General features: G+C 45.0%; 1 protein-coding gene across 11 annotated transcripts in view; it reads left to right on the top strand.

Moving 5' to 3' along the window:
• Nucleotides 1–27,742, top strand: part of MAGI1 (membrane associated guanylate kinase, WW and PDZ domain containing 1) — a 314,918-nt gene that overhangs the window by 274,284 nt on the left and 12,892 nt on the right. For 6 of the 11 annotated variants that reach the window (XM_032193828.1, XM_032193824.1, XM_032193827.1 and 3 more), the window contains 5 exons: nucleotides 5,575–5,606; nucleotides 11,507–11,723; nucleotides 20,352–20,443; nucleotides 21,405–21,597; nucleotides 24,135–24,428. In XM_032193828.1, coding sequence (XP_032049719.1) covers nucleotides 5,575–5,606; nucleotides 11,507–11,723; nucleotides 20,352–20,443; nucleotides 21,405–21,597; nucleotides 24,135–24,428 — 828 coding nt within the window. Of the gene's footprint in view, nucleotides 1–5,574; nucleotides 5,607–11,506; nucleotides 11,739–17,603; nucleotides 17,682–18,071; nucleotides 18,078–20,351; nucleotides 20,444–21,404; nucleotides 21,598–24,134; nucleotides 24,429–27,742 lie in introns of all 11 variants that reach the window. The other 5 variants (XM_032193821.1, XM_032193820.1, XM_032193822.1 and 2 more) reach the window with 3 other exon arrangements.

Raw genomic sequence — 27,742 nt, 5'->3', positions numbered from 1 at the left:
AGTCGGTTCTGGTTTGAGACGCTGCAAATATGACTGGATTTGCAAATGAAGGGAATTGTTTTGCATCCTGACCGAGAATGACTAATTGAAGTTAATACAATTAAACATCTTTAGAGCACCTAAAGCTGAAATTCTTGTTAATGGTGATAATATACTATGCCTCATTATGCTTTTTGCTAGTGCCAGTGGGTTAATAATGCCCGAGATGGTCTCTTGAAAACAATTTATTCTTAGCATTAGCATTCAACATTAGCATCAGAAACGTGGCATTTTTCACTTTATTTGATAGCTACCAAACTTGATTTATGGCAGGGCTAAATTCCTTCAGTGTAAATTATTCTCTCACTTAAAGCTCGTGTTGCAGAGCTGATTTTTTTTTTGCTAGCACAGCGATGCTCCTGTTATGCAGATCACAATGATGGGCAGGAAAGTTGGCCAGGGACAAGGTAGGGGTTTTCTTCTTGGTGGAGCTCCTTACAGCTGTGTGCAGACTTGGGTCTCTTGCTGCCAATTATTCTGGCACATTTCCTTGATCTTTGTTCACTCTGGAAAAGATCAACTTCCCTCCATTTTTTGTTAGATAGTTTTTGTCCTTTATTAAAAATTCTTTGGCAGTGGATTATACAGAATCAAGGGGACTGCTTTGTCACTACCACCTCATCTCCCCTGCCCCCAGCAGCACTAATGGCCATTAGTGTTAATTATTTAGAGTTCCTTCTTTTGCACACAGAAAATAGCGATCAATGTGCAATGCCATATACAGTTGTGCACCCCCTGATTCTGGTACTTTACCCCTCATCTTTCACAGTGTCTGTTCCCTTTGATACAGCCTTTGGCTTTTATTCAGCACAGTGTTTAGAAAGCTAGTTGTTATTTTTTTTCCCAAGCAGGAATATTTTCTCTGCAAACGTTAACCTTGTGACACCGACTGCAATGTTTCATTTCTTGTGTTTTTATTCATCTCCCCCTAATTTTCAGCTGTTGTGCATTCTGGGCTGCAGACCACATAAAGGCAAAACCAAATGGGTGACCTCTTCACCTGGACTCACCTACCGCGTTTTTGTTGTTGGATGCAGGTGGTCCACAGGGTGTCCTGATTGGAAATGTTAAACAGTCCTGGGAAGCACAGATCTTCTCTCAGTTGTTCTGTTTTGTTGTCTGCAAAAGCACGCAAAGACTGAAAAGCGTTGAGCAGTTGCCACAGAGATTGTTAGCAATAAATAAGATGATATATCTAGGTTCTGGGTGGGCTCTTAGCGACTTCAGGCACCTTTGTCCTGTGGATGGGTTGTGCAAACTGGTACTGAGTTGCTCCAAGTTCAGCTGGAACCCTGTTGAAATACATACCTATATACATACATAGGTATACGTACCTATAACACCATAATATACCTATAATATCATAAATATATACTTATATTTTACGTGTGTGTACATATATCTACATGTATATGTTATAGCATATATATGTGTGTGTTTTATGCATGTATATACATACATATATATATTTGTTGGTGGTAGAAGTTTTCACTCCAACTGACCTTCACATAATTGAGCTGTACAGAGGGGTTCCTTCAGACTCAGCCTTTGATCATTTTAATTCGCTGTGTCTCAAATGTGATGTGTCTGGTGTCCATCTGGGTAATTTTTGAACATCTGTGGTCTTCTGAGGTCTGTCACCAGAGTCCGGCCCAGGTTATGGTACAGATTTGGAGTTAAATATCGCGTTCTGTACGTGCTCAATGAAACACAATTTGCCACATGTTGTGGTCTGCCCATGCTACTTTGGTTGCATAAAGACAAAAGGGCTGAAAAAATGTTCCTGTACAGATTGAGGACCACTGCATGTTACAAACAGCAACACCTGGGGGTGACTTCCCCGTTATGTCCCTGGGCTCCCCCGTGCTCCCATAGCATGTAGGGTCGGGGTACTCACAGCTTCCCAGCACCTAAAGGTTTACCGCAGAGGCCTGCAGAATTAACACATGCTGAACGATATGAAAGGAACTGGCTTGCGACCTTACTGCGTGCACTGCATCATTCACAGCATAATTCGGTGTCACGCAGCAGAATATTGCCCGTGATGGGTAAAGGCATAAAGAGTGCTGGAGTCATGGTACAAAACTCGCTTCATGATTTGCATTTTTTTCCCTGCGTTACAAAACATAGTTGAGCAGATGGATGCAGCCAGCTGTACATAGAGCTTTAGGGAGTACTGGAGAAAAAAGAGAGAGGTTTTGTTAAGATAAATGTAATAATCTGTGTGATAATTAGTTTAATTTAGATCCTTGCATCTGACTCATTTTTGACTAACCTTGTATGAAGCCTTTCTTCCCTTACTGACGAGTCTGCGAATTTAGTGTGATTACAATCCCTTTTTTTGTGCTTGTGGATTGCTCGCTGATCACTGGTATTTTTCATTAAGCAGTTGCTTTATTACATTGTTATTTAGAGGAGAGTAATTTGTGTTTTCTAATTAATTTAATTCCAGTCACATTCTGTAAGTAGCTACAATGAGCCCATTCAAGGGGGTTTGGGTCATATTGACATTGTTTACCAGATGTGCTGGTTTGTTTTAAAACACTGTTAACTCTGTGATGACACCAGCCCCGCTCGCTTGCACTGCTCTAATCTGCACCTCCAAAAGCCCCCAAGATGACGAGATGCTTTTACCGTGCTGGTTGGAGATGTCCACGTGGATTAAATCACAGAGGAACCGCGCTGCCAACAGTGTTGGTACAACCATTACTGCTCCCTTGTCAAATTTGAGGGGGGAGAGGTAGCAAAACCTTGTGGCTCCTCTAGCTGGGGATGTGAATGACATGACTCTGAGCACCAAAAATTGGCAAAAATGCCAGGGAGATGCAAAGTGTTAAGTCCAGGTGTGGTCCATTTACCTCTGGAAACTTGTGGGAGGGCTTCAGGAGCAGATGGGCAGCCTCCAGGATGCGCACAGCCAGGCAAGGCACAGCATGAGCAGTGCCTGGGCGGCGATGGGATGCGGTTAATGTAACAGAAAGATGAACGTTGTAATTCAGAGCTGACACCACCCCGAATTCAGAGGCGTGGGCACTTCTGTGTGCCGTAAGCTTCTGGAAAAGCTCATCATTTTCTTGCTTGTGGCGCTCCCAGGAGCTGGGGCTTATTCAAGTGCTTTGCATTCGTCACTGTTAAATAGCACATCCTTTCCATCATCTGAGCATGAAAACTACATGTTACACCTATCATTTGCTCGTTTGGCCTGCTGCGTCAAGAACTGAGTCCCTAATTAGGTGAATAAATAACTTCGTTACAGGGAAATGTACAGGCACGTTATTCCCCTGACTGTAAGCTTGTCCCACGAACAGCTAACAATATTTGTGGACGTGTTCTGCAGCCACTCATTTTAGTAAAAAGTCAATTACTGCAAATTCTGCAGCAAACACTGGTACAGAGCAGTAACACTGCTAAGATTCATCAGCCTCTGAAGGACCTGCCAAACAGTGGCCTTGTGGGCATTTTCCATCATTTTTCAACCATTTTCCATCTCTTTTAGATTGGAAAAGCTCAAATTAACGACAAACTTTGAAGAAAAGGTTTGCTCAGTAGCCCGTAGTTAGTAAATTTTAACATTTAATGGCTGTGATGCAATACCCTAAATTCTGGTACAGTTTGAACCGACAGCCCAGCTGCATCTCCGCTTTGTAATTTGCGAGGAGCATTTAAATTGCTGCAATGCCTCTTCAGGCTCATGTTGCTCTGCCAAGGGTGCGTGCATGCATGGAGCTCTGTCCTACCTATTGATTTAATAGGAAGGAGCATCTCTTGGAAAGGAAGAGTAAACGTGTGTGCATGCATGTGGAAGGAGGGGGAAGAGAGAATTCCTGTCCGTGTGCTTCCGTCTGTGATAAATGATGCCTGCTAAAAATGTGGCTTGCCATGCACGTTATTAGTGCTTTACTCTTGAAGTCCATTATGCAAACACAGTCACGGCCAGCAGAAAGGGAGCTGCAGCCTTGGTTGTTCAGTTCAGACAGTTTTGATGTTCCCATGTCCCTCGATCAATCAGTGCCTGGAGGGGTATCTGCTTGTGCCTGGGAGTGCTCCGCAGTGACGTGCAGAGCGCGGATGTTCCTCAAGAGCAGAAAACATTTCATTTAAAATGCTCATTGCAGTTCTCATCCCAGTCTGCGAGCAGGCAGCAAAGTGAGCTCTGTTTATCGTTTTTAATTGTGGATCTTCCCTATTCAGAACTAACATTTCCCTAATTACCTTAAAATGAGCTTCTTCCCAGGCACATTTGTAATTCGCTTGCATCACTTATTTTATTCTCTGTGCAAAAGTTAGACGAGGGCATGGTTTTTAGCACAGACAAAATGCATGAAGTAGAAAACATAATGTGGCATAAATGCCACATAAATCACATCCTAAAGACAAAAGCAGATTTCAGACGTCTGAATTACTGAGCACTTAGTGTGGAGGGTAATCTGTGCTTTAGTTTATGGTTCTTTTCTGGAGTGCCACGCAGAGCAAAATGGGGGGGCTCCCTCTCCTCTGGCAGCAGAGGAGAAGGAGGACGCTGTGCGGCGTGCCCAGGGGACAGCTCTTCCTGCACTTGGGGTAAAATCCCCCAGACAAGCGTCTCCTGTGCTGGGAACAGAGCCACGCAGAAGTAGTCGGTACAAATCCCACTTGAGTTCCTTGGCTCACGCTCATCACAGAGCGAGTAAGAGGCAGCTCCAAAACGCAGAATTGTCCTTGAAAAAACCTTCTCTTGCCATCCCAGTTGTTCCTCCCTTAGCATCGCCTCCAACCTGTGTAAGCCCCCCTCTTCCCCAGCACCCCCCCAGGGTCAGGGCAGTCGCAGTGTTGCTTTCAAGCCACAGCTCCCTGAAATTGTAGCTAACAGATAAAATCTCTGGCTTCAAAGATTTGTACTTAGGATGGACAGGAAGGAAACATGTTTTCTCAGTGGCTTTCACGCTTTTAGGGATAAAAGCTCACTCCCCCGTGTGCTTTTGTTTTCCTTTGCCCAGCCGGCACCTCCCAGCTCGAACCGATGTAGGATTTTTCTATCCAAAAAAAAAAAAAAAAAAATCTATTTCCAGAGAAATACTTTTTAAAAAATCAACCTGTTCCCCCTGCGCTGCTGTGATTGGCCCGGTAAAAATCGACAAGGCGATCGCGTCAAAAGGCAAACATCACCGGCTTCACTGGGCGCCCAGGCTCCCGTTAAGCCAGGGGGGAGCGTTGGCGATTCTGCCCGGGTGCTGGGGCTCGCTCGGCGCCTGCCGCGGGCTGTGGGTTTCTCTCGCAGCCTGCCGGCTGCTGCGGCACAAGGCAGCATAGCTAATGCAGCGCCAGCGCTCCCCCCGCGCCCTCGCTCCCGTCTCGCGCTCGCGCTGCCTCTCCCCGGGCTTTGATTCGATATGAACAGACTGGGAACTCCGGCGCGAGGGGGAAAGCTGACCTAACTCTGCAGATGGCCACGTTTGGATGAAAACACCTAGGCGGTTTTTTCTGTGAGGGAAGGTAACGTTTCGCTGCTAACGCTCTTTTTTTTTTTTTTTTTTTTCCCTTGTTGCCATTTTTCAGGACTGCCGGTCCCAAAGAAGAGCCCAAAGTCGGTAAGCACTTTTTTTTTTCCCACCTATTATTTTTGTCTGTCTGTCTGCTTTGAGGGAGGAAGGGGTGAGTTTGGATGGTTTTGGTTGCGGGCTTTGATTGCTTTAAGTTGTCTTTCTGTTGCAGCCGTGATTACCTTGCACAGCTTGTGCTGCATGGGGAGATGAGAGCGGGATGCAGTGCAGAAGAGGGGCTGGTTTGCAAATAAAGCCTCAGGTTTACAGATCCCCTTCCCTGGCAGATGAGCTTCTCTCCTGTTTAACTTACCCAAAAAAGAGCTATTGTTTCCTTTTGGAAAGATGGGAGGCTCCACCTTCTTGCCAGATAGCGGATTCTGTCGGGTGTTTGTAGGCACTGACCTTTTCCATTAACTCCCTGAGTTTTCCTGAGCACCCTCGGCTGAATTATTGACAGAATGTGACAGTGTGTACCTTGCCGAGAAAGACAAAGCCCGACCGGAGCGTGTTTGCAGTTCCTTGTGAATGCAGGCAGCTCTCCGAGTGCCTGCTCTGGAGGCATTTTCCTTCTGAGCAGGATCGTGCTGCAGGTGTGAGTTGTGTTATTGCAAAGAAGAAAAAAAAATTGGGCATTTCCTTGTCCCTCCTGATCTTATTTCCATGTAAAGCTGTTAGCCGGATGGCATGTTAGCTAATAGCATGCAAGCTGTGAGCTAAAGTGTCATTAAAGCTCCGTGCATGATATTGTGGGAAAAAAATAAAGTGCTATTTATATGCAATGAAAAGAAATGCTTTATTTTTAAAGGGAGTGGAGCACTTAAGCTTGAAAGTTTCCAGTTTGCTGATGAGAGGAAGGGAGAAAAAGAGCTCTGGGGAAGCAGAGTGCATGAGGTCTTTGCTGTGCTGCAAGACCGTGCGAAACTTCACCGACACTCCCCCCGGGTGCCAAAACCCGCGGCTGGGCGCTCGCCGCCTTGCTGCAGAGCTGGGAGCGAGCCTCGCCGAGGGTCTGAGCAGAAGGCTCCCGCTTTCCGTACGAGGTCTCCGTTCCTCCCAAAAGAAAGCCCTGAAATAATTAATGTGATTCTGATGGCTTAGGGCAGCGCTGATTAAAGTCACGTGAGCCCAGGCCTGTGCCGTTGTCAGCTCGCATTAATGCGGGGAGGCAGAAGCGCGGGGTGCGCTCCCTCGCAAATCGCGGGCATGTCAGACCCTGTGCGCTCGCCTCTGTGTCATATGCGGAGATTAATTCAGCCCCTCGGTAAGACAGAAGCCAGCGTGTGAGATGTACGCGGCTGGCACGTTTCTTTTCTCTGCCTGCACACTTTTCCCTGGTCGGAGTGGGAGCTGCTGCACTCACTTCAAAGTCTGTTGGCATGAAACCAGCCCTGCTGAGCGAGTCTCGGGCTTTGCCCCATGTGTGTTCAGAGTCGGGGAGTGGGCTTCTGCCATCAGACGCCTGTCTGGGGGCAGCGATGCTCCCTGAGAGTCTGAGGAGCAGCAAAATCAGGGTAATCCTGCCTTGGGGAACAAAGCCAGTGCCTGCAGACAGGTGCAGCACTGCAACGGCAGGTTTCTTCCTGCTGCTAGCTCAGAGGAGCTGGGCAGCCCTGGGGAAGCAGCCCCTCGCGTGCCTCTCCTGCGCCCATCACCTTGCTCTAGGCTCCCTCCAGTAAATTTTGCTACAGCCCCAGGCGATGCTGTCGCGTCTGAAGCTGAGGATTCACAGAAAGCAGAGCCTCCTATTCCCGCTGCCTGCCCGCCGGATCATTTGCATCGGTAATTAGCAGCGCCGTGTTGCACCGCTGCACCACCACGCTGCTGCACTGCGCGGCAGCTCCAGCGAGAGGCCACCCCTCGAGGGGGCACAGCGGGCATGTGGAGCCACTGCCTCCATCCCCAGTATCAGTGACATGCAGGAAACCTGCAGCAAAGCCCCTCGGGGAACCCACGGGCAAGGAAAAGCGCTCTTGTCCTGGCAGAGCAGAGCCAGGCCTGCCCACTGCTGTGTTCCCTGCCAAGCACAAGCTCAGGTCTTCATCCTCTGCTCCTCTCTGCTCAAGTGAGAAGCCTGCTCTTGTTACCCCCTGTCCTTTCCCAAATCCTTGGTGCACTCTTGACTTACTGCCTGCAGCTGTCTCTTTCTCCAGCAAGCCCTATTTTTAGCTGTCAGCCCCAATCCTGTGTTCCCAAAAGGCTGACTTCAGGCTGTTGGGCACATCCCAGCTTAGAAGAGGTGTCGGAGGCCCCTGGCGAGGTTTTGTTCATGCTGGAGCTGTGGCAAGGTCTGGGAATACTTTGCTACCTTGAGCTCAGTTTTCCTGGGCTGTATTTTTCAGCCTGTGCATCTTCTGATGAGCTTTGTTGTGTTTCTTTTATTTTAGGCAGAGCTTTTTAACCTTGGTGAAAGAGCCAAATTAGATTAAAATATATATATCTTCAGAGCCAGATCTTGAAGTTTGCAGCCAAACAAGGGACTGGGCACTTCCTTCCCACTATGCTGCTCCCAAGGATGGATCCACAGCAGCTCTCTGTGCTGCTTTGTTTCCAGTTTCCCATTGATTCATCTTTACATGCAAATGGCCAGTACGTCTGTATCGACTGTCTGGGGATAGAAATTCTCAGCATGAAAGTTTTGTCTAGCGTAGCAATTTCCCCTGCAATTATCCTGGTATAACATGGATGAAAACAAACTTTTCTCTTCTTTTCTATTTCCTTTTTTTTTTTTTTTTTTTTTTTGCTTGCATCAAAACACTCCACAAGGGGGCAAAGATTCTCATTCCCAGCTCTGCTTGCTGTCACCGCCAGCACCAGCTTCTCCAAAATGCTCTCGAGCACAAACTCTGCAGCTTGATCAGCAGCAGACAAGATCACTGCAGGGAGAGAAAGTGCCAAGCCCTTCCAAAAAGCTTACTTTTCTCTCGGTACAATGTCAGCCTGGCTGAACTGTGGCCCAAAGTGCAATTCCTGTGCACAGCCTGTCCCTGCGGAGAGACTTGCTGCGTATTTCGGGTGGCTCGGCAGTACCTGGGGCTCCACTTCGTGTCCTGTTTTTGTCAGGAGAAATCGCTTCACAGCACAATATGACACGTCCCTCTCCGTTCAGAGAGCATTTCTCCCCACCTTGTAATGCCGGGGGAGCCAGCAGCTCTTCCCTTTTGTGGTTTCGTGCCTGGGGATTCCTGTGCCAAGCCTTTGGTGTGGGCTCGCTGCAGGACACGCTCCCTGCTGTGGGTTTTTCGGCCTGACGCAGCCGTACAGGGCTGCCGTTAGTGCCCCAGCCCAGCCTGCAGCCACCTCTCAGCCCTGTCATGGGCCTCCGTTGTTTTAGCAGTCCCTGTACAAAGTAACAGCTAAATGCTTGTCCGTTTAGCATGAGTGACAAATGGGGCTCTGCTATGTGGGGATCTGCAGTGTCTTTCAGGCTCATGTACACTTGGGTAATCAGTTTTCCTCCTGTGTCGGATCTGGACCCAGGAGGATGGGCCCAAAGCTAGAACAAGGCAGGAAGGAGAGGAGAGCCATCCTGCCACCAGCGTGAAGTTGGCTTGGCTCTCTTGGGAAAACTCAGCCTTTGCACCAAGGCACAAAGTCCCTCATCTGGGCAGTCCCCATTTCAGGAGCTCCTTCAGGGCTGAACCTGATAACAGCACATGAAGAGATGTTCGTGTCCTAATCTAGTGATGTGAGAGTTGGTTAATATTCTCTTGAATCAATTTAATTACATATATCCATGATTTCCATGGTTGTCTTCTCTTTTCTCTGCTCTCTTCTTCAACTCCCAAACTGAGATATTTCAGGCTTTTAAAAGTATTTTTGTTTGAAAAAACAACTGTCCCTCTGAAAAAGTTTTCCCCTATTTCTTGGAAAATGCCTGTGTATTTGCAGTTGCAACCCGGGCTTAATTAGAGGTGGTTTTGCTTGAGATGAGCTGACACTTCCATTTGCAGCCCAAATGGAAACCAGAATTCATAGTTTGTTCAGTGTTCAGACCTTCCGTATCATGAAGTGAGAGCACTCTTGAAAGTTCAAACTTTATTTCTCTTTAGATCAGAAAGCTTTCAGAGAGTTCCCAACATTTCCCCGAGGGCTGAATAAAGCTTTGCATTTGAGTCCCTCTTCTCTGAGTTCTGTAAACCAGGTAGTTCCAGTGACATTGGCCTGAAGTTTCACAGGATGCTCTTCGTTATTTTAGTAGTTTGGCCAAACAAACAAAACAATCCAGATGGTTGAACGGAGAGTTGTAATGTGTGTTTTTTTGGTCTCTTTTTCTTTTTCAAGTTACAAAGGAGTGATTATCCACAGCATAGATGTTTTTAAACTGCTTCATTTAAAAACTGAAGGGCTGCATGTGAATTAGCTTCTTTTACCACTTAAAAAGCTAAAAATGTTTGAAATTGGTTCAGATATTTGTATTTGAAAGTCTGTGGATGAGTAATCACAGCAGGTATGTTTTGTTCAAAATTACTTTAAAGGACAAAGGCAATTTCACATTCTAGTCAATCGAGACATCATTTAAAAAAATGCCAGTGGTGGATCAACAACGTGAATATGGGGCTGCAATGTCAAAGCCATTTGGGCTATTGGAGCTGTTTTTTTTTCTCAACATAAGCCCAAAAATATGTGCAATTTAAAAACAAACAAACAAACAACAAAAAAAAAAACAGAAAGGATTATTGTTAAGACTGAAAAAGGTAGCTTTGATATGGTGACTTTCTCCTCTGTAATTAGTTCAGCCCTGCTGTGTTGGAGCATTGCCCACCCAGGGTTTTGCATTCAGCGTACAGGAGCGGGTCCCCAGGCCCATGTGCACTTCAGCCCCCATGCTACCCTGCTCTGTTTGCCACTAGCTCTTCTCCCTACCCCATCTTATTTTTTTACAGAAGGGTTTCTCAAAGGAGAGGCTCCCATTGCAATGTTTTCAGGCACCACCTGCCAGTAGGAGGTTTTAATTATTTATTTTTTTTGCCTGAGGTAGTGCATGGGTGACCCCTTGTAGCCAGGGCATCGTGGCCATTGTGCAAGCATCGTGCTGGTTCCCTGTGCAGGTGGGACATGGGACTCGACCTGCACTCCAGCCCAAGGTCGTCTCCAAAGAGCATTTAAAAGCCTTTGCTCTACGGTTCAGGGAGCTCTTTTTGAGGGAGGATTTTGCTGCATATTGAGTAGCGCAAATTCTGGTGATGCAAATGTGACTTGTGCTTCATCTGAGCACACCGGTGTGAATTTGAGTTAAGAATTATATACCCTGCTTAGCTAAATATTGAGCAGACAGAGCTCTTGACACACTGCTGTTGAGTAAGCTTTGAATTGAGGCGGATGCGTTTTTCCCTGTTTTAAAGTGCTCAGTTAAAGCAAGGAAATCAAACAGCAAATAGACATTTTTGTGTTTGTGAAGGTCTGCTGTAATCCTCGGGATGCTCTGGGGAGCAGAGACATGAAATTGGTACTCTGTTGACAGCCCAGTCATGTTGTGGGGGTTACAGAGGAAAAGTGATCTTTCATAGTAAGGACTGTGCCTGCATCTGTTTCAGGGGGACTGTTCATGCTTTCCCAGTGAAATTTGGTAGTTTTTCAGTTTTCTTGCAAGCTCACGTTAGACCCTAATGTGATTCAGTTTTTCTGACTTACTTCTTGCTCTGAAACTTGTAACCTATAATGAGCTTTAGATTTGTTTTATGTGCGAGATGCAGAACCGCATGGTTTTTATGATAAATGACTTTGTTTTGCATATCTCTTTCTGTCAGTCTGTCTATCAAAATCTGCCATCAGGGAGTTTAACTGTACCCAGAATTAACTGGTGGCAGCAAAACTGTGATTTATATATTTACTTCTGTGCATGCAGAAACCCTGATCAAAGAAGGGAGAAAAATTGATGGCAAACACCCACTCAAAGACCAATAACCGTCTGTTCTCTCTCTTTCCTCTCGCTTTCTCCCTTCCAGCAACCACTTGAAAGGAAAGACAGCCAAAACAGTTCTCAGCACAGCGTCTCGAGCCACCGCAGCGGGCACACCGCTTCCCCCGTGCACAGCGCGCAGGTGCTGCCGGACTACGCCGCCGCCGAGCCGCCTGCCGCGGATCAACCGGACGGCTCTGGGCAGAAAAAGCCAGATCCATTCAAAATCTGGGCCCAGTCCAGGAGCATGTATGAAAGCCGACGTGAGTATGAAACAGGTGTGGTTGCTAAGGCTACGGCTCTGGCAGCTGCGCTCTCTCTCTCTCTCTATTTTCTTTGCAAAGAACTGCATCTTTTAGATTTGTGCTGGAGATATAAGGCTTCAGTTTGGTAATCTGTTCTCTGTCAGTGATTCGTACCTCACAGAGGTGCAGCTTCCTTTCTGGTGAGGAATGAGTTTAGGTCATCTCCAGAAAGGGGCACTAAGTCCAAAGCTTAATTCTAAGAATCCCACTAAAATTAAATACCATTTTTTCCCTATTTTTTGTTTGTTTTTAAATTAAACCAGAGGAGAATTTCAAAGTTTGTTATTTAGATCCTAAGCTCTTTTTCTGGGGTTAAGACTCATTGACTGATATGCACAGGAATTTCAGTAAGGAGGGGAAGTGTTTAGTTTGCTGAAATTCCTGTCAGATGCTTTCCAGTCTCACTCTAGGGAGGAGAAAATCCAGCTAAGCCATTTTACTTTAACCAGAGTAGACACTTTAGCAATACAGCTATCAAATGCATGTTGTAAATGGCTTTTATGGCAATTAATAATCTGCACACTTGTCTATTAGTTCAGCAGGACTTTGGCTCTGCTCCAAGCCAATAAATATGGTTTCAATCAGTTTCTTCTCCACAAACAAAATAAACATGCTGGCTTTGCTTTCATTGCACTGCTGAAGATGATCAAATCTGCAACGAAGATTTAACTCTTAAAGAAAGATTTAAAGAGTATTAGGTTCATTTCCAAAAGCAATGGTCCTTTTGGTTACTGTAAGGGGAGATTCAAAGTCTTGGTGCCATGAGAGTATCACCTGGAGTTTGGTTTTATTCTGCTAACTGGAAATTGGTAGAAATGGTCTGAGATGAACACTACCCCAGGATGAAAAATGGTAGGACTGTTTTTTTCTGACCAAATGAATCACTTCTAAATCTTATGTCCTGAAAAAAATTAAATCATGAGTCACAGTTTCTTGGCTGAAGACGCATCTTTTCAGATTGAATGTCTCAGCAATGCAGTTTGTAGGTGTCTCAGCTTCTGTGCACTGCTTCCTTTCCCTCTCCAGGGACTAGGTGCATTCCTGACCATGCAGGCTCTTGGGTCCGGTCATGCTGATCTGCAGAGAAGTGCAGTGACTGAACTTGCACATGCAGCTTGTTGAAATAGAAAAAAGGGCAGAGAGCTGAGGAGCAGTGACTTTTTAGCCTGGCAGAGCTCCTCCTTCCCCTGCCTGCATGGCCGAGGCCAAGGCTGTCCCATGGCACCAGCATCACCCTTGCTGAGCTCGCCTTCCTGTAGGCACCATGCTGCCGTTGCCTCTGACCCCCTGCAGCTACTTAGCTAATTCCTAATTAACAGTTTAACTCATACTAATTAGTCATTAGTATCAGCTTAGCAGCCTTAACTCCTGCCTGTCTTTCCTGATAAAATCCTGAGGCTGAGATGGAGAAATCCTGAAGGGCACATGCAGGCCGTCATCTTCTGTGGCCACCTCCATGTGCTAAATCCTTGCTCTTTCCTCGATGGCTGCAGGTATCTTGTAGAGGTTTTATCCCTGTCTGTGAGTAGAGCCCTTCCAGAGCCTGTTTCACCATCTCTTCACCTGCTGGTTTCCCACACCTCATCTCTCCCTGTGCCACGACCCTCTCTGCTCAGGCCTTGCTCTAGTTTGGATCTGCTGTGCTCCTTCAGCTTCCCTCTCGCAACTTGCCATGACCAGCATCTCTGTGCAGCAGGGTCGGTCCTCTTCTGTTGCTTCAGTCCTCGTCTCCTGCCTCTTTTACCAGATGAGACCTCCCTGCTTGAATATCAGTGCTTTTCTACCGCTTTTTTGTCCTGTTGTCATTTCCTTCCCAGGAAGGTGTTTTTTGAGACTTGCTAGTTTCATGTGTAAGAGACTTTTTGGATAATGTCAAAAGTGTGATGAGGCCACGTCTCCTTGTATGCACATGCCACTATAATTGACCAAAAGCCTATGGATTTCAGCCCCTAAAGTGAAGTGAAGCTCATTCCCTGGGAATTAATCTATATTCTTACCTCGTGATGGGGCTCTGCTGCGCCTAACAAAAAGTGAAGAAAACCAGGAAAATGATGGTCTAAGTGAAGAAGGCTGCTGGACACTCTGTATTTCCTGTTGCGGTCTGATCCCATAGTGTGACTGGGGGGTTCTTTTATAGGCCAGTGGTCAGCTCTTGCTCCTCCCTTCACCAAGCCCTCCCCTTTCGTCCTGCTCCCCAGTCTCACGAATGAAGACCGTGGTTCACAGCTGAAACCCAGCACCTCCTCAGCTTGGGGTGAGCCACTGTGTTTCCTTCCCTGTGTTTGGTCTGCATGAGAAGTGGGCAATTATTAGCTGCTCTGTTATGAATGTGAATCATCCCTTGGAGACTCGCTTTCCAAGCACCAGCTGTGTGGCTCTTGGAGCACTGCAGACTGTGAGATGGAAGAAACCAAGCCCTGGGCCTCGGGCTTCGCTGACTGCTCCACGTGTGGTGTTCTTTGTGGTTTCACCCAGCTGCAGTTCAGTTTAACTCCAGTTCCTTCTTTCAGTCATATTGTTGCGTCTTTTCTTGAGGACCCGTTTCCTTTGGCTTTGGGGCTGCAGATGGCATCTTCTCTCCCTTGACGTCCATAGCTTTGGGTGCTAGGTGTGACACTGCATTCTCCTGATGAAGATATAAGCAGGGCTAAATGAGTATCTGTTATGCAGTAGTAGGATGCCATCCTTGTGCCAGTGCTGAGATTGGCTGATGAATCCTTTTTCGGGGGTTTTTGGTGGGCCATAGAAGCGCCTGGTGCCCAAGGAGCCCCAGGTCAGCTCTCCCTGCTGGCTAGTCCAAGGGTCTCTCTGTTGATTCATTGCCTTACATTTTCAATAAGCCTGAAAGGGATAATAAAATGGTCTTTTGAGAGGCAGGTTTTTGAATCCCCAACAAGTGGATTGAAAAACAGCAACAATCCTCTGTGTTGAAGTGTATGACGAAGTGGAGGAGAGAATTTCAGAGCATTAGATCATCATCAGTGTTTTATTTAGTTCCATTTCTGAAATCATTTGAGTATAAAGAGAACATAGTGCAGTTTTTCAAGTGCAATTGACACAAAAAGGTGAATTCATTAGCCATAGCTCAGCCAGATTTTTTTTCCCTCTAAAAATAATAATATAAAGAGGTTTAATTCAACGTATGAATACATTGTCTCCAGGATGTTTCTAAGAACTACTGAATCTATAATGACCACCTACTGCCTTTTTAACTGGGAGTGCATCCCACTGTTATTAACGTTAATGATGTAGACATGGGAAGCACACAGGCAACAATTTAATTTTTCAGAATTGGTGAAGAGTGTTCTTCCTTTCTTTGTCTATTTTTTGGAACTCTTTAATAAAAAAGACTATACGTGACCTATCTGGCATGTCTCACTGAAGCCATTGATGGAGAAGAATTTGGTTCCAAAGTGCTGAATAGCCCATACTGTTGTAAAAACATGTAGGTTTTGATTTGGCTGATGCATCTTAATATCAGGAGGTGCTCAGATTCTGTGGAGGAGAGCTACAGATGCTGCCTGGGAAAGAAAAAAAAAATAAAAATAGAGAAAAAATAAGCTAGAATTAATAATGCAAAGCTGAGCGCTGGCTCCATAACTGTGTCTGGACTTTGGCTGAATGGCAGCAGACGAGAACTGCAACTTTAAGTTCCTTCACATGCAGCTCCCCTAAGTGGGGGGATCAGGCCCCCAAGGTGCTCAGGACTCACGCTGCTGTCCAGGAAGGCTTAAATTCAAGCTGTAAACCCAAAGAGACTTGGATGCTTTAAGGCTAAGGCTGAGCTCAAATGCTCTGCTGCAATCTGGCCCCGAGTTGCAATACTTACTGGATTAAGGCTTTCGAGAATAGTCAGCTTTGTGTTGAGTGAATCCAAAACCAGATCATTTGGTGGCAATAACAAATGCACTCTTTGCTGGTGCTAAGTTTCAGCTGGCTGAGCTCCTCTTGATGGGTAACTCATTGCCGCTCACGGGAGATGTGTACATGAATCAGAGAGAAGGATGAACCCTTAAGGTTTGAAAAATGGAACACTTCCAAGACCAGGAATGACATGCGTGAAGAGCCCTCAGTGAGACAAACAGTAATTGAATAGTTTACCAAAGAACCACAATTCTGAAATCTTGTACTGTTTTATTGAGAATACAATTTTATAATATGCTTTTTATTTTTCAATGTATTATTAAACTTCCTTAAAGATTAACACAATCTGTTGTCAAATTTTTCTCATGTGGCCTGATTGCTTTGCAAAATACCGTATCCTACATATGGCCATCTGTCAAAACAGCGGTGACAAAATGAATTAATCTGAATTGCAGATGTGTTAATGAATCCCTTTGAAGGGCTTAAGTATTTAATTAAAAGTAAAGCAGAACACTATAGATAATATTTTAAAGCTTTTAAAATATTCTAGTTTATCTTTAATATTTGAATTTTATTTTCAGGCACATAATTTATTTGTTAGGATTTTCTCTCCCCAAATCTAATTAAAATAATACAAACAAGGCACGACCCCAGTGTGTAGCGTTCACTCACCCGCAATTACATAGAATTAAAAATATTTGCACAATGATACCAAACATGAGATACTTTCTGCATAAAATAGAAAAGAAAAATGCTCTCAGGAAATTGCAATCGCCTTCCGATCAGGCTGACTTTAAAGACAATAGTTAGTAAAGGGCCTTTGGTAGGGTTATGTCCTTTTATTACATGAGCAGGAGACAAATGGTTACAATCGTACGCTTGGGCACGCAGCTGTGGCCATGCCCTTAGAGGATGCCTTGCTAGGAAGGACCGTAGTGCTCGCAGCATGTTGCAGGAGCAGCAGAGGCTGCAGAGCAGTTTACAAAGCTGGCTCGTGAGCAGGCTTTGCTGATGTGCACCTGGCACCAGCTCAGTCCGTGGCTCAGCCCAGGGCAGTGCATCTTCCCAGACCTCAGCTGTAGGACTTGGTCTTGGTAAGAACGTGCTGCAGCCTTCTCTAAAGCTGTCCGTGCAATCAGAAGGGCTGATGAAAAAGAAAAGAAAGAAAAACTGCAATTTTCCTGCAGTGGAATAGTTTAGAAAGCAGGGCTCTCCAGTGAATGTGGGATCTCACGAGACTCACGGTGAAATCACGGGAATTTTCAGCACTGAAACTCTCCATCAGCTCCAGTGAGACTGTTCACTCATAATTTCAAGCTTGTCCTTATATACTTCACTGAATCTGGGCCTTAAAACTTTTGTACGTTGCCAAGCTGTGAGTCACTGAAAGTGTTGCTGCCTCAAATGAGCTAGTGACTAAAGCAAGCTCATACTGATTATTTCTGAATCTGTGTTTTCATGAAACTGATATCACACCAGGGAGATTTTTTTATATATATAATGTGAGATAATTACTAAAGATTGGATAGGAGAAGTTTAATTAAAAACACTGCTAATTAACCACTGATTTCATTGTTCATCACTATGTATTTAGAACTTCTTTTAACATTAGAGAAAGCGATTTCCATTTGGAAAACGTATTGTGTCATGATCTTGAATATTTTTTGGTAGAAAAGTATTGCTAAGGTATTCTCAAATAGATTCCTCCTCTGAGAACAAAAAAAGGTCTCTCAAATACACCTGCATGCATGTGAATAAATGTATAAACTCACACGTGTGTGTATAATGTATCCCATGTACACAGACATGTGCAAATAGACGTGAAAGTTGGTATGTAATTATCCATAGTAGCTATAACCTTAGCAATTACATGCATGAAAGCCTAACACTATCTATGCAGTCTAAATTAATTAAATGAACTAACAAGAAAGCAGATACATTAAGCTTTGCAAAACTGTAAAATTAATGTTACAGCTATGTCACCTTCGCCTGCAACTGGACTGAGCAAGGGTGAGAGAGAGAGAGAAATCAATTCCACGAGTTTTGGAGAATGTAAGACTGTGCCGAGAATGTATCTGTGTCTTGTGATGTCTTGTTCTGGTGTCATTGCTGCTCTGTGGCGGGGGGCTCCTCATCACCGCGGGCGTCTGGCGGGGCCGTGCGCCGAGGTTAGCCGTGGAGGTGCAAAGTATTTGCTTGACTGTGTACTGGCTGGCGGCGGATCCCGCAGGCGGCGGTAGTGGGGGCATCACCTTCCTGTTCCCATCATGAAACGAGACTCGCCTCCCCTTCCATTCTGTCTTCTGGCCCCAGCAGAACTCTTCTTACCACTTTTGCGATGCTCTCCAAGCAGTCTGTTTTAGGACAGGGTGAGCAGACTGGCAAATTTTACCCATCTGCGCTCTGTACATGATTTTTCTGAAAGAGTCAGCTTGAGATCAGGTCAAGGTGCATAGATGTTATGAATGATGCCTGGAGGCCATTTTTCATTCATTTCAAATGTATCAGTTCCGCACCACTATGAAATTTGCTAAGTAGGGAAGGTGGCTCCTGGGAAGCACTACTGAATAGTGGAGAACCTAATGTGGCCACAGCTAGCGGCAGGTGGTCCTACCTCAGCTGCATGGAAGCACGGAGGTGGATGGGGTTTCCTCAGTGCATCACCATACTGCAGAGCTGGAGCAAAAAGCAGTAAAAGGAGTTTTGCTGGGTTCCTACTCACGCTGTGTAAACGTGTGCTGTCTGTACGTTTGTATCTGTGTTTCACCCTTCTGTAATCCTCCCAGCAGAAGGAGCATTCTGTGACTGAACTTGTTTCTTGGGGTCCATGTGAGTTGTCTGTGGGTTGGCCCTGCTGTTACACCTCGGCTCGCCGCTATCTGCAGCGGCCGCTAATGGGCTAGCTGGTACCCGAACCAGGAGCATACGGCATCGTTCAGGGAGGCTGGAGAGCTGACAAATGGGAAGGTGTTGAGAGATGCCGAGAAAAACGGGCCCACGCTGAAGCTCTCTGCAGAAGCCATTTTGCCTCTGACAGATCCAACACGCGCTATTAATTGGTTGGGGCCAGCCTTTGCCAAAAAAGCCTACGAAGTGCTAGAGAGGCGCTTCCGAGTGTGTCTGCTCTTCACGCTCCCACTCGCTGAAGGCAGTGACAAACAGCAATTAATTCATTGTCTGTGTTCTGCTGTTGTGCCGCATTTCCCTGGGATGGCAAGCTGCCTCCAGCCTGCTAGTTTTAACTGATGAACAATGCGGGCTTCCAGCGCGTTCAGCACCTGGGTGCTCTGTAATTGTAGCTGGGCAAAAATTAGCCTCGAGCTCAGCAAGGTAATGTGCACAGGACTCAAGCTCAGTTTATAACTGCAAACAATTAATATGTGAAAATATTGAATGTAAAACCAAGGGCTAGAAACCGATATGAATGAATATGTCAAACCGGAGGTGTGCCTGAGCACTCACCTGCTCTTTTAATTATTAGCATTCCCAGGTCTTGAATTCCTATTGTATTTTAAAATTTAAAAACATTGGTGAGTCACTGACGAGACAGCATCAGAGCCAAAGTCTTAACACTGAGAAGCCCCAAAAGAGCAGACCCAAACCAACAGGCACCGACAGTGTAAAATGCAGTTAGGGCCCAGTCTGGCACTCACTGATGCCAGTGGAAAACATTCCTTTTATCGGCTCATAGATACAGAAAACCAGATCGTGTTTTATCGAATGTGTTGCATCCTGTATCTGAGTTGCACGTACTGAAATTATGTTTCCGGATGATATGCTTTGGTTTCTTTACTAAAGATACAGGCAGCTGACTTGTAAAGACGTAGCTTTTTTGATCGTTAATTATAAATTCTGGGAGGGGATCATTACAAAATTAGTCAATGTTATAGATACTAACCAATAAATATTAAATGAACCTGAAGTTGTCTTCTGATATGATTTAATGTTAGCAATTAATTTTGCATTTTTAAAAAAGGGATGAAAGCAACCATGAATAAGTTAATGTAAAATATTTCTGTTCAACTACACTTCAAGGTTAGTACTTCACGGTATGCAATATTCATTGTAAAAACCTTGCTGGTGTTCCATACTAATGAGTAGGTAAGGCTGGTCTCTTTTTTATGTTTCCAGCTGTTTTTGTCTATTCATTGGTTTAATAAAACCTGTAGATGAGCAAATGAAAGTCTGGAGAACTGCACTGTTTTGAGAGGACCCCTTCTGTTTTCCACCGGTTGGGGATCTGTCCAATAGTTATTTAAAGCAGTGTCAGTAGACAGATAGCAAACTATGCTTCTGAAAGTTAATTAAACAGTAGAAGTCATAACAAGTAGCTCTTTTGTCTCATGTGAAAGAGGAGGCAGCTGTATTGTTTCTGGCAGAGTGATTCTCTGTCGTGCACAATCATTTATTGATGATTTGGAAGAGGCTCTTGCTCTGGGTAATGATGCTAATATTGATGGAAGGAAATATTACAGTGATAAACAAAATCACAGTTAGACACCTAGAAAGTAGAAACCATGGGATAATTTTTAGTTGTTATTTAATTAATAATCGTTTGCTACTTAAACTTATAAGTGTTCTTAATTATGTCTAAATGTTCAAGACCACCTCATTTAATGAATAAAATTCTGCAACAGATCCCTCTACACGTACATCAGAGTAGTCCTGATATTATAGTTGTGTTTTTGATTAAAAATAACAGTTTTCCCTTTTTCCCTTTAGTTCCAGATTATCAAGAGCAGGATATCTTTCTATGGAGAAAGGAAACCGGTTTTGGATTTAGGATTCTGGGTGGAAATGAGCCTGGAGAACCTGTGAGTACATCTAGAAGTTGGCTTGTTTTAAGTCATTATATCTTCCAGAATCAAAGCAGTAGCACACACAAATGTGCAGAGCTGCACTGTGGCATCTTTAGTTAAATAATTAATGGGCCATGACTTTATACCTCACATCTTCTCCCTACTGTGCCCCCAAAAAACAACTGAACCCCCACGTTTGAAGTGGGTATGACTTCCTCTGCTATTCCTTGTTTTTGTGATAGCCCAGATGAAAACACATACATCTGGAATTGCCTGGATATTGAGGAAAGGTTGTCCTGATCAGTTTTAAAAGTAGTTTCCACTGTTTGACCTCAGAGTGGTGGTCCTTCTATTTACTCAATTTCATTTCTTGCATTTGTTTAGCTTCTTTACCAAAATCCAGTGCCTTGAAAGGCATCATACACAGTGCAGGTCAAATTTAGGTAGCAGCGGCATAAATTTCCAAATATTTTCCTGCTAAAATTCTTTTGCCTGTTTATGGAAAGAGAAACCATGAATGCCTCTCATGCCAGGGCAACCCTGCTGAACTCACTGAAGATAAACCAAAGCCGCACTGGTGGACAGGCTGAAGGGACTGAACTTGTAAACCCTAGAGGCAACTGAAAGGACAACTCAATCTCAGCCTCCCTGACAAGGCTCCCGGTGCTTTTAACCATCCTCGTCTCTGGTTACTGTCTGATTGAATGCATTTCCCAAGGCTGTCTGTCAGCAGAGTGAGAGGACTGCCTAAAGGAAAAAGATGTCACTATCTTGATTACAATTTTCACGATAGGGCTAGATTAATGTGGAGCTGTTTTCCACAGGACCAACACTCCTGACCAGCAGACAGTCGTCAACAATTTTGGCCCCTACTAAACGTGTGTGCCACTCGCTTCTAGCTGGCTGTTGAGCATTTACTGTTCTCATTTATCATTCTTTCTTTCTTTCCTTTCTCCCGTTTGTGCTAATTCACCAGATTTACATCGGTCACATTGTACCGCTGGGTGCTGCTGATGCTGACGGCCGCCTGAGATCAGGCGATGAGCTGATCTGTGTGGATGGGACGCCCGTTGTTGGGAAATCGCACCAGCTCGTTGTCCAGCTTATGCAACAGGCAGCCAAACAAGGTCACGTCAATCTGACTGTCAGGCGCAAAGTAGTTTACACAGGTAGGCTGCAGTGCTGCTCAGCGGGCTAGATTTTCTTGCCAGACTCCATCTGTTCGGCCAACAGTTTAAAGAACAAAAGCTTCTCCTTGTAGTACTGGAAAAACTCAGGGGATGCAGTGTTACTCTTTCTCTTTTGGCTGTTTTTAACCTTTTTTGTTCTTGATCAAATATTTTGTTTCTAGTCAAGACTCTCGCAATTTCACTTGTCTTCCAGTCTTCATGAAGGTTTCTGGTGAAATGGGGAACTGTTTAGTTGCAACATATCATTTTTATTTGGATCCATACAGTGATAGAAACTGTGTTTGACTGCCTGTGTATTTTGTTTCCTTCCCAAAATAACCGTGCTGCCTGATAACAACCATTAAACAGGGAGGGAGGGAAAAGATGCTGCAGAGGCCACAGGGAGGAGGCAAGGGCAGAGCGAGGTAGGGGATCGGTGTGTGGTGGCTGATGTCCCAGCTGCAGGAGAAGCTTCAGGTGAGGTGATGCCATGTAGTCAACTCCACTGCAGGATGCAAAACTGTAAGCATCACTGATCCAGTCAGGTAGCACAGGGACTGCGTGTTCGTTGTAACAGAGAAGGCTCGGGTACGCTGAGTTATGGTAGGTGTGGTGCACGCTGCATGTCTTTGATTCCTGACAAAGAGCTGCCATTGTGAGACAAGTTTTAGGAGACGAGAGTTGAGAGGAAGGGAAGGGCAGTTGAATTTTTGGTATTGTTTTTGTGCATGCATTTTCCAGTTTTATAAGCCTGCAGGCTGGAAATTATAGAAGATTTAGATGCATGAGAGATTTTGATATAAACCCTTGATATTTCACTCAGGGGCTTGTTCTGAGCTATTTCTGAATCATTTCAAATGTGGACACTTACTCTAGGATAAATTATTCAGGAACCCTTTTTTCACCTTATATTTGTAGGCTTTTAAATTCCAGCACAACTTTGCAGAGAAACCTCTTCCTGAATTTTGGTCCCTTATTCCTCTGTTCATCTGTATGCCAATAGCAAAAGATTGTTCATCTAAATGGGTACTCCTTGTCCTGAGATTCACATCGGGGAATGTTTATGCATTCTTAATATGTAGAATATTATGTATTTAGAACATACTTTGAGTATATAAATTCAAACAAGTACTGCCTTCCAAGAATGTTTTAAAAGTTCTTTTACTTTAGATCATGGGTTTACAGCTTTAGATTTTGTGTTTGCCATCCATTTTTGTTGTTGTTGCTTTTAAGATCTCCAGTTTGTCTGGTGAATAAAAATCAAGTTGAAGAAGTGAGTTGATTAATGGAGTCAGCCATTCAGTGGGGACAAGTGCAATATGCTGCTCTCCACTGCACAAATGGACTGTGGAGAACTGGCTGGGTAAATAGGAGTGGAAATTATTGTAGGCCACGACTGTTACCTGGGGTTGGCTCAGGTAAAGACAAGCGCTGCTGGAATGCAGGCAGTGGGGAACTCTCCTGATTTCCCAGCAGATGATCTCTCAGCTGCAGCATGGTCCAGCACTTCAAGAAAGACATGTTTGAGTTGGAGGGGGCCCAACTGGAGGGAGTCCAGAGGACCAGGGAGAATAAGGAGAGCTCTAACAAACATGGTCTGCAAGGAAATATCGAACAAATTGGGATTGTTTAGCCTAAAGCAGACAAGGGGGAGGAGGTGTTAAACTCCCAAAGACTATAAGAGGCTGCCACAAAGAGGAAGGGAATAATATGTTCTCCATATGCCTGCAAGATAAAACTAGAAATAATAGCCTTATGTTGCAGCAGAGAAGATTTAAGTTAGATATTACAACCAATAGATTGCCTGGGGAGATATTTAACAGCAGATTAGACAAACATCTGCCGGGACTGACAGTAAGTATTGCTGGCCTGGACTTGAGTGAGTGTGGACTAAGAGATTTTTTGAGATTTCTTCAAGCCTTGTGTTAGCTGATTAGATTTTAAACTAATACCACCTCCTTCAGTTGCTGTTAAACACTTGTTTAATATTAATGTTAATAATGTTTAAAGGTTCCCCCCGACTGTGCCAGACTGTACAGATGAAAGTTGCTGATTCCTCCATCCAGAAAAGCTTAGTTCACAGTTCTTTTGTTTTAATGTGGGTAGTTATTATTAATCATGATCACGTTAATTAAAAACACTCAGTGCTATTCAACAGATAGCACTGAGTTTAAAAAAAAAAAATACCCAAGTGTTGAGTGATGAATATTTGGTATTATTGTATCTCCCCACGGCTTGTGCACATACACAGAGTTGCACATATGTAATTGAAGAGGGGATGTGGTAGTGGAAGGTTTTGTCTGCATGACCCTAGACAGCAGTGGATGTGGGTGTGTGGCCAGTGCTGTCACTGAACAGAGCTTTGGTGACATCCAAAAGGAGATGGAGGACAGAGCCACTGGTCATGATTTATGGATTAAAGCAGGTGCTGTGCTTTTTTTCTCCTTTTATCCTCTTGTCTTTTTCTCAGTGTGCAGCACTTGTCAAGCATTCAAAGATGCAGCTTGCTCAGACAATCTTTCCTTTTCCTTCCCCAGTTCCCAAGGCAGAGAATGAAGTCCCATCCCCAGCCTCGTCCCACCACAGCAGCAACCAGCCGGCCTCGCTGACGGAGGAGAAGCGAACGCCGCAGGGCAGCCAGAACTCCCTCAACACCGTCAGCTCGGGCAGCGGCAGCACCAGTGGCATCGGGAGCGGAGGCGGGGGAGGCAGCGGTGTTGTCAGTGCCGTGGTCCAGCCCTATGATGTGGAAATCCGCCGTGGCGAAAACGAGGGCTTCGGCTTCGTCATCGTCTCGTCGGTGAGCAGGCCGGAGGCGGGGACGACGTTCGGTAAGTCTTGGGGTTTGTCAGCGCCCCTCGAATGAGACCCAGGTTTGAGTGCTGCAGCACAAGGAGGCAAGTGGGGATGTTTAATTAAAAGTCATGGGTATGACCTGATTTGTGTAATTGATGGCTTAATCAGGGAATGAGACTTGGTAGGTGTTTGCCTCCTGGGTTTTGTTCAGCACTGAGTCGAGAAAAGTAAAATGAGAAATCCCATCCTGAAGAGCAAAAATGCCACCAGTGGCAGTTCCTGGTGCTCCCCGAAAAACAGGCTGTCCCTGCAAGCTGGGCACCCTTCTGGGGCTTGCTCTCAGGAGAGCAGCCAGGGATCCCCGCAGAGATGCTGTTGTGTAATGCAGAAAGGGAGCAAGTGGCAGGAAGTGTGTCTGCTGATGGTGGAATTGAGCCATCATTAAAAGCAGTAATGCCTAAACTGATTAACTTCTCTTTGGCAATCAGGGTTATTCTGATTCTCATTACAAAGTGAGCTTGCTGATGGCTGGAAAGTTTTAATTAATAGTGCTTGCTGGTGAGACGTTAAATGGAGGATATTGTTTAACCAAAACAAAAAAAAAAAGTGTTTTTTTGACCCGTTCCACCTTGTGTCTCCTTTTCCCAAATCCATTTTTTGAGAGTAAGAGGGAACAAGGTTCATGCAGTGTCACTCTTGATATCCTGCGCTTACAGCAGTGGTCATGGTTTCTTTCTGAAGGCTGTCTCTTCTGCTAGACAGACACTTGTTTCCAGGTGTTGCTGTAAAAGAGGTAAAGAGGTGACATTCTGTTTACAGAACAAATGAGTCATATATTGCAAAGCACAAATAAGCTGGTTTTGCATGTGTGTGCAGGACAGCCTGCTCTAGAGCAGAATTGTCTTTGCAAGGAGGAAGCAGTCAGAAATGCCACTTTCTTCCCTTCCTATGGTCTCCAAGAGGCAGCATCCACTTTGACTTTACAGGGGAAAAAGAAGGTGTTCTCTCCCTCTTAGTCTGTGGCATGTGCTATGGATGGAGGGGGAAAGGAAGGGCAGAACAAATGCTTTGGCCATTTTTATGCTGCCCCTCAGAGCGGGGTCGTGTTTCGTAGACAAAATGCCTTGCAGTCTCCCTGTACAGCTTGAATGTTCCCGGGGCAGGCAGGTGTGTGTGGCAAAAAGTGGCCTTTCCCCCTCTTTTTTTTTCCACTGAAATTTCCTGCTGTTGCCCAGTGTCAGTGCCCTTACACTAGTAAAAGCACAAGGAATCAAGGGAGCATCACCTCCTTTGCAGGCATTGATATAAACCAGAGCGTTTCTAAACACTGTTCGGGGCAGCCGTAGCAGCAGAGGGTGCAAGGGGGAATTATCCAGTGTAGATCTGGAGGAGTGAGTTCCATCAGCTCTCACGTGCTAGGCTACCTTTGTGCTGGCCTCATGGCTGGAAACTGTGCATCCAGGATAGGTATTCTGGTGCCCAAACACGACGGTGTAATGCAATGTTGGATAAGCTGAACTCAGTCTAAAACGGAGAGAGAGCTTTTATCGTCTGAAAGCGTTTCAAACGTGCGTAAAGAACTTTTACGGTATGAAGGCTGTGCTCTAACTGTTTTCTGCAGAGAAACCTTGACCTGAAATTGTAAAGAGTTATGTTTGCTTTAGCCCAAGATACTCTCTAACTGGAAGTTTTCTGTGCAGGGGCTCCTCATGGAGATCTGTTGATCTGTGACTGTTTTTCCTTTAATTTTTTCAACTGTGTTCAGCTTTTTTTCTAATACTCTGCATGAGATGTGTTCCCTCTGCTGTGTGGTGCTTGCTCTGTGCCTGCTTTGTAGTTTTTTCTGTCATAGGTGGTATTCAGAGATGGGCCAAACTGGTTCTAAAACCCACCTCGGTCACTTTGGTGTGGGCTCTCATATATTTTCCCACGGATTTGGCCAGAGCTGGAACTCCATCCTTATTTCAGGAGCTCATTTCAGATACCCTCAAAACAGTTGTTACACTGGATGGATTTCTGTATCACCCCAGAGGGAAACTTTCTAACATCACAGCAAAACAACGATAAAAAATCCCCCACCGTTTGCAAATAGTATTAACACCTTCTGCTCATTTTCATTGCATCTTCCCAACCTTGTTCTCTCACTTCATATTCTTTTTCTTAGCCTTTTTTTCTTTATGCCATTTCTGGTTTTGTCATGCAGCAACGTTTAAAACTACTAATCAAATAAAGATTAGAGCACAGATGGGAAAGTGCATCTTGAGGGTGAATGTATGTATGTGTGAAGTATCAGATGACCACTCCGCATACCTCATGCTTTTCACCACGCACTGCATGCCTGAGGGCCTCTTGCCCATGTAACGAAGCCGTACAAAAGCCCAGAGGATTTAGCTGAGTGCTGTTCTGTAGCTCCTGTGTCCCAAATCTGCATTCTGTGGAAGACCCTGCGTTTCTGGGGCCAAGCAATTGCATGGAACAGGAGGGGAGTTTTGTCTTCAAAACACATTCATCCTGAAGTGCTCTGGCTCTGCGTGCCAGGCATCTCACTGGTTTTGCGTATGGTTTTAGAGGTATTTAAATCAGGAGGTCCTTATTCCTTCCCCTCTCCCGCCCTTATACCATCTGGGATCGTAAAAGGGGGGTGGTTAACAGGGGCTGAGGTGGATGCCTGCACCAAACAGGTTACCTTTTGTCAGTCTTGGCCCATCTGTAGTGGTCCTGTGCCTTCCCTGGTGGTACCTTTGTTCACAATGGAAGAAAACCGATTCATGTCGCTTCCCCATCCAACGCTGACAGACTGGGTCTCTGTGGTAGAAAGGGAGGCGCGCTCCCTCCTCGGACTAGAATGATTTTATCTTTCTGAATTGAGAAAGAACAAAACATTGGCAGAAGCTTGAACAGCAGTTGATTTAAGGAAAGACTTGAGAGGCAGACACCAATGTAATCTTGGAGGAAGAAGGTTGTGTTTTCTACACACAGTTTCAATTTTCTGGTGCAAAAATAAAATCGGGATTTGGGTTATTGTGGGGCTGCTAAGTGTAGTTGTAGTTCATAAAAGCTCACCGTGTATTAACAGAGATCAAGGGGGAGGGAGATTTGAGGGTTAACAAGCACCTTTTTGTAAAATGAGCATTGTGCACTCGTACTAGTTGATTGCCAATGTTTTGAACACTGGCAGCAAAGCTATCCTATAATAACTTTTGCTTGATGCATTAATTAATTAACCCTTAACCTTCTCTTTCCCTTTTCAACCCTTTTTCTCCTTTTCCCCTTCACCGTAATTCCCACGTATGTAAACAATTAAAACCAAACCAAACCAAACAAAAACAAAAACAACCCCCAAACCAAT

This window comes from Aythya fuligula, chromosome 10 (assembly GCF_009819795.1).
Source record: "Aythya fuligula isolate bAytFul2 chromosome 10, bAytFul2.pri, whole genome shotgun sequence".
NCBI classification, from domain to species: Eukaryota; Metazoa; Chordata; class Aves; order Anseriformes; family Anatidae; genus Aythya; species Aythya fuligula.
Note: the sequence above shows the minus strand (reverse complement) of the source record. Positions and strands in the feature narration are given on the sequence as shown.